General features: G+C 52.6%; 1 protein-coding gene across 1 annotated transcript; it reads right to left on the bottom strand.

The window, feature by feature from the left end:
• Positions 1 to 660: 660 nt before the first annotated feature.
• Positions 661 to 5,568, bottom strand: LRRC55 (leucine rich repeat containing 55). The gene is made up of 2 exons (XM_012812439.2): positions 4,639 to 5,568; positions 661 to 896 (listed from the first exon to the last, which is right to left on the bottom strand). Exons 1-2 carry the CDS (start codon positions 5,351 to 5,353, stop codon positions 661 to 663), a joined length of 951 nt encoding a protein of 316 aa, XP_012667893.1. The 5' UTR covers positions 5,354 to 5,568.
• Positions 5,569 to 6,698: the final 1,130 nt, after the last annotated feature.

Raw genomic sequence — 6,698 nt, 5'->3', positions numbered from 1 at the left:
AGCTGCTGGTGGAAAGAGGCCAGGGGGCTGGCATGGAGGTGCCTGGAGGCAGTGGTTGGCAGCACTGAGGGTTGACAGTTTGGTTGACTTGCTGTGGGCAAGTTTTGGTTCTGTGCCACACGCCCTCTACTCATTTAAGCGACAAGGAAATGTTCACTATTTTCCACACACCGTGCACATTCCAGCCTCCCTCTGTCATTTACAGGTGCCTTACTTTGTCTACAGGGCAAAGTAGACATTTTTTGATGACCCAGCTCACAAATCACTCCATTCTTGTAATTCTCTTGGACTTTGTTGGACACAGCTGATGGCCGCCTCTCTGGGCTTCCATATGGATGTGCTCAGAGTGCCAATATACATACCGTCTTACGGGGAACAGTTTTTAGATCTTTCTCCTCTACCAGAGGTGAGTGTCTTGAGGGCTGGGTCTGGGTCAATTCCTCTGACACTCCCAGTTCTGTCTGACATTTGTGGTGCCTGGCTCAAAGCAGTTGTTCACACAACTTAGTTCACTCAAAGTTAGTTTCTAGACTTTGCTTGGGCCACGAGTGAGAGCCAGGACACCGTGGAACCAGAGGGGGCAGTCAGGGAGGGATCCAGTGGTCAGTGGCAGCAGCTATGGGCAGCATGGAGGGGGGACACGGGGGGCCCCCACCCCTGTCAGATCTCTTCCTCTTCGCTGGCCTTGCTCCAACGGTGGCAGCAGTTGGCTGTGATGCCTAGGAGGAAGTTGGTGGCCACGGAGGCGATGGAGACCACAAAGCCCACAAATGCGATGAAGAGATAATCATCCAAGCTCAGGGTCAGGTGGCAGGCCTTGAAGCTCTCCTCGGTGAGTGAGAAGAGTGGGGCACCCTCGACCTCAGGGGGGCCCCGGCACTCAGCCAGCTGAGAGTCTGCAACATAGAACCAGGGAGAGTGAGGCTCCTGGGTGGGAGGAGGAGCTCCCCACCCCTCCCAGGAGGAAGGAAGAAAGACATTCATTGAGTTTTTTTTCATGTGCCAAAAATTGTACTGCTCTTTAGTTTTCTCAGCAGACCTAAGGCAAGCATCTTTATGTTTATTTTCATAAATGTGAAAATCACTGCTTATAGAGTTTAGCAATTTGCCAAATGTCCTACAGTCACTACTGGTGGTAGATCTAGGGCTTTCGTGGGAGCCACTAAAGTCCTTACAATGGTCTCCCCACTGGTCTCTGGCTTCTGCCTTAAACCATTCAACCTACTGATCCTTTCAAATCTCAAGTGCTGTCACCACATCACTGTGCCTGACACCCTGCTGTGGCTTCTTCCTGCCTTTGCACAGAGCAAAAGCCAAGAGCTTTGCCTGGGGATCCCAGACCCTTTCCCACCTCTTCCACTTTGCTCCAGCCATGCTGCCTCCTGGTCCCTCTTCCATGACCCCAGGAGAGTCCCCTTTGGAGGTAGGCAAGGGGTGCTTCTGTACTTGTTCCCTTGTGAGGTAGCAGCTCCCCAAAATCTCTGCACAGCTCAGACCCCCACTTCCTGTGGGACTTTGCTCAATACCACCTCAGTGGTCACAGCCTTCCCTGTGACTCTATAAATAGTGCACCTCCTTCCAGGATCCCCATTTTACCTACTCTGCTTTGCTTTTCTCTGTAGTATTGATCACTGTTTGACAGTTTTTTTGTTTATTGTCTGTCTTTTCTCTGCAGTATCCTTAGCAAGAGAACAGCATCTTGCCCATAGTAAGACCTCAATGAATCTTTGTTAAATGAGTACTGGACACTGTCCAGCTCCAAAGTGTTGGGTCTTTCTACTACCTGTGTGGCTTTTCTAGATACACAGAATACAGAGTTAAGGGTATGGGTTCTGGAGCTACCAGTCTGTGCTCAAATCCCCACCTTCCCTTGTCACTAGTTGTGTGATTATAGGTATGTCATTTAACCCCTATGAAGATGCATAGAGGCGTCTTCATCTGTCAAATGAGGATAATTGTAATACGACCTCATGGGGTGGTAGTGAGGAATCGGTGAGTAATGTAATTTACACATGTAAATTATATGTTCCTGGTTCATGCTAAGCACTCTGCAAGTATGAGCTGTTGTTATTATTGTTATTATTATCTCTAGACAGGTCATTGGGGGTTCAATTCTGCACTCAGGCTTCTGTAGGAAGGGGCTGTCCCCCGGTTGGTTACTGTTCTCTCCAACATCTTTCCAGGGTCCCTTTTATAAATGCGTGGTGTTGTCTATGTTCTCATCTCACTCTGCCTTGAAAGTAAGAGCAGCAGGTGATAGTCCTGCCACGCAGTGCCAGGCACGAGCTTTAGAGCTTCCTTGGTTCAGTCGATAAATATTAATCAAGCTCTTATGTCTGATAAGTCTTTTTTTTTTTTTTTTGCCTTCCTGGCTTTCATGTTCTGCCTCTATAGGAAGGAAATAATCCAATCTAAATTGTCTAAGAGAGTCAATGTCAAGAAGTTTTCTAAATTATGGGGTGTTTAAATGCCAGGTATTCATTCTGCAAAGAGAGGCAAAGAATCAAATGATGGGTTCAGATGGACCTTTCTGAGAAATAGCTGGGCACCATTATCCTTAGAAGTGATGAGTCAGGTTCAGAAGGAGTGTGCAACCTTGCCCCAGTCACAGGCTCGGAGGTCCCTGCAGGCTGTGAGCCCAGGAATCGAGACCCTTCCCAGGCTGGGACCAGGTCCAGGGCTACCCATGTGGTCTTCTTTGAAGACTGGGGGATGCTGAACTCTGATGTCTATGGTGGATGTGAAGGGGGTAGTGGTGTGTGAAATGGTGAACTGGGAATGTGGGGAGCCATCAGACGAGCTCCCAGGGGCAATTGGTGGGGACTGCACAGGATCCAGGATGAAAGGTGGGGGCTGACAACATTTTCTGGTAAGTCTGAGCACCAGTCTTGTAGCCATGTTGTATCCCAAGGGCTGGCTTCAGTCTCTCTTTGTGTGAATTTTTCCAAAAAGCAAGGATAAAGGTAGCATCCCATTAAAAAAGGGGGGGAAGCAGCAGAGAAAGGCCTAGAGGGAGGAGCATAGCCTCATCTGCCTACACTGGCAGGGTTTTTCTGCAGCAGGACACACTCTGGTGAGCATGGCCTGGTGTCAAGTGTGCCTGTGGGCTTTGCCTGTGGCCTGCTTGCTCTCTCGCGGTGGGCCTGTGGACAGCTACTGTTCCTTTTTGGACAAGTGTCTCACTATGCTATGTGTGAGGCTGCTCTGATGGGAACCTGGACCCATATTTTGCTCTCTGGGAGTCCAGGCTTCTTCTGCAGGTCAGCAGGGACCTCAGCTCCCAGAGTAGCCTTTCTGTCACAAATGCATGGGAGAAGGAGGGCAGGAGGCCAGCAGGGGTTGGGCAGGGGTGGAAATTGTTCGGAAAGGCAGCCTCCTGCTCCTACCTCCACCATCGCCCCATCCCAGTCCCTAGCTATTTTGGTCCCAGAGAACCTCCTCCCACGGCTCTGTGGAAACACTAGAATCGTGACCCACAGCCCCCCCCCCCCAAACTATTTTGGTCTTGGGCTCCCTACTCATCCCTCTGCTCCCTCCTACCTCACTCAGCATGTAGTGAGCCTGGGCTCTGGGGAAGCCCTTGGGTGGTCCTCCCAGCTGTGCCACTGCCAGGCACTAGTGCCCAGGTCTGGAGCTCTAACACAGGAGACCTAGTAACCGGGGCCACACATCTGAACATCACCTGCCTCTGACTCAGGCTCTGACAACACTGGGTGGGGACAGGGCCCATCAGACCTGTGTGATTTGGGCTCCCTCAGGCTCTGGCCCACCCTCCAGTTGGAATTGGCTGGTTGTGTTGCTATATCTCAGTCCTCCTCTCAGCTCCTCACTGTGGGCCCAAACTTGGCAATACTCTGCTGAGGCCTTTTGGCCAGCTCAGAACTCAACAAGTATTTGATTGTCCAGGAGATAGCCAAGGACAGGCAGACTGCCAGGGCTTGAATCCCAACTTCATCACTCAGTAGCAGGTGACTTTGGGCAAGCTACTGAACCTCTTTGTACCTCAGTTTCCTCTTCTGTAGAGTGGCAATCTCATTAAGGTTCTTCTGAGGATAAGATAAAATATGGAATATGGATAGTGCCTGGCATAGAGTAAGTACTAACTTGGTGTTAGCTATTACTATGTGAATGAGAGTTTTCCAACAGTGAGAGCCCTTAAAAAGCAGCCTGGTAGAGTAGAACAGGGTTGGAAGTCAAATAAATCTGAGTTTTTTCTGTGACCCTCCCACAGTCTAAGGGAGTCGCTCTGGGCAAGTTCTTGCATTGCTCTAAATCTTACTTCTTCACCTGTAAAATGGGGCTGATAAAAATGGGAGATAAAAAATAATGCATGCTGAGTTCTTAGGTCCTGGTGAAAGTGCAATAAACTCAACATACAATTAGCTAGTCTCACCTGTTAACTATCTGTCTGCCTCATTCACTTAGAAGCACCACAGCTTCTAAGTGACTTCTGTTTTAGAAATAAATGGGCCCCCAGGGCCTAGAATGCATTGCAAAGATCTGACAAATACTTTTTGGACTACTAAAGCTGGTGTACAAAGAGGTAAGCCCAGATTAGGGCACCAAGTAGGCACTCAAGAGCCCTCCACTATCCCTCTTCTTTGGAGACTTTGCTTTGGGGTCGGAGCCCTCCCTTACCCGCCGTGCAGCGCTGGATCCGGTTCCGAAGCCATTTCAGCAGGGGCTCCATGGTGCAGCCGCATACCCAGGGGTTGCCACCGATCTGCAGGGTCACCAGCCCCGGCAGGCCCTCGAGGGCCTCGAGGCTGAGGAAGGCCAGGCCCCCGAAGCTCAGGTCCAGGTCTCGGAGCTGCACGAGGCCCTGGAAGGCCTGGGGGTGCACCCTCCGCAGCCACGGGTTGTGGCTCAGGTCGATGCGCACCAGCCCATGGGCCTCCTGGAACATGTCGGCCGGCACGTGGCTGAGGTTGTTGTAGCTCAGATCCAGGTGTGCCAAGCGCTTGGCGTGGAGGAAGAGGCCCGGGGGCAGCTCTATCAAAGAGTTGTTGCGCAAATCCAGCACCCGGAGCTCCATGTAGCACGTGAGGTAGCCGGGCGGCACGGCTGCGATGCGGTTGTGCGCCAGGCTGAGGTTACGGGTGTCCATGGGCAGGTCCGGGGGGACGGAGAATAGGCGCTGGCTGCTACAGTCCACCACCTGGTTACGGCACGTGCAGAGGACCGGACAGCTGCTGCCGGCTTCCGAGGGCATCAGCCCGGACACCAAGAGAAGGGAGATCAGCAGCATGGCTGGGTGGGGGGGCCCGGGCCAGGGAAGCTGTGCCCAGGTGTCACCCATCTTAGGCAGCTGGCAGCAGCAGTGCTGAAGGGAGCCCATGGGGACTGTGTCCATGGAATGCAGAGTCAGTGACACAGGAAGGCAGCTACATCAGGGGCCTTAGACCTTGAAGGTGGGGCTTCTGAGCGTGTGGCGTCATGGCTCAAGCCCTTCCTGGAGCCTCTATGCACCAAAGGGCTTCCTGAGCTCCCCAAGAAGTCCCCCTCTGGAGTCCAGGGGGCTAGAAACCCAGGTGAAGTCCCCCAGGGTTTGAAATGATGATTAAAACTTGAGAAAGGGAGGGGACAAGGATGGGGCTGGACCAGCTGCCAGCAGGCCCTGGAAGGGCTCCTGCAGATCTGTTGTGTCGGTCCCAGCCATGCCTGCTGGGCGCTTCCTCTCCCTGCTATGTCTGAGAGACAGGAGGGAGGTGCTGAGGGAGATGAAAGGTGCCCTTTAAAGGTCCTGGCACTTCTTCTGAGAAAACTTAAGCCTTGCCCCAAGTCTGGGACTGATTAGGAAGCCAGGGTTGCACCTGGGTCTCCAGCGTTCAAGGTCTCAGAGGCCATTTTTCCTGGTGGCCCAGTGGGCTTGAGTCCAAAGGGGGCCATGAAAAGTGTTTTGGGAAGACAACCCAAAAGGAAGTGAGTCTCCATGGGTTTCCCAGAAACTCAGGAGTCCTTAGCCTCAGTGGCTACTACAATCACCAGTGGGGGTCTTCGTTCTCCAGGGAGGGGAGGATCCCAAGTGGCACCTGCTGTCTGGGCCTCCAAGGATGAAAACAGCCATGGGTCTTGAGGTACAGGCTGGGGGTCAGCTGGAAGAGCTCTGGCTGATTCCCCAAGCCAGCATCTCCCTCAGCACAGCTCTGTACTCATTCAGCAGGTGGGGGCTGAACTTACCCTGTTAATAAACAAAGCACTCAGAAATGGGCTGCTCCACCACCTGGGCACCTCACCCAGGTCCTAGTTCTCTCTCTCTCTCTCTCTCTCTCTCCCCTCCTTCCTTTTTTTCTCCCAACCACAAAGCTCTCTGGTTGCTGTCCCACAGTGGGCTCAGACCCCAACCTCACACTATGGTCACCCATGAATCCTCCTCAGCGCAGCCTGTGCCATCCTTGCGGGTTTCTGTCCTGGGCTAGATGCATTTTCTCCTCCTCAAAGCCTCGCCCCCGTCAGCACCAAACACCCTACTCTTGAATATCTCCCCAAGAAAAATCTTCATACACACTCAGGCCCTTGGCACACCTCTTTCAAAGATTCTGAGCCATCCTGTCTCTCTCACCCCTCAACACACATATATCCCATTTTTCTGTAACTCCCCCATATTTTGCCCTGCCCTCGATGCGGGCCTCCCCAGTTATCTCTCCAGCTCCCTTCTGCACTAGCACTCCTGCAGAGCCCCCTCCCCAGCCTGCCCC

The sequence above is a fragment of the Otolemur garnettii genome, unplaced genomic scaffold (assembly GCF_000181295.1).
Source record: "Otolemur garnettii isolate 467f Iridium unplaced genomic scaffold, OtoGar3 scaffold00209, whole genome shotgun sequence".
NCBI classification, from domain to species: domain Eukaryota; kingdom Metazoa; phylum Chordata; class Mammalia; order Primates; family Galagidae; genus Otolemur; species Otolemur garnettii.
The sequence above is the reverse complement of the archived record's forward strand: the minus strand, read 5'-3'. Positions and strand labels throughout refer to the sequence as shown.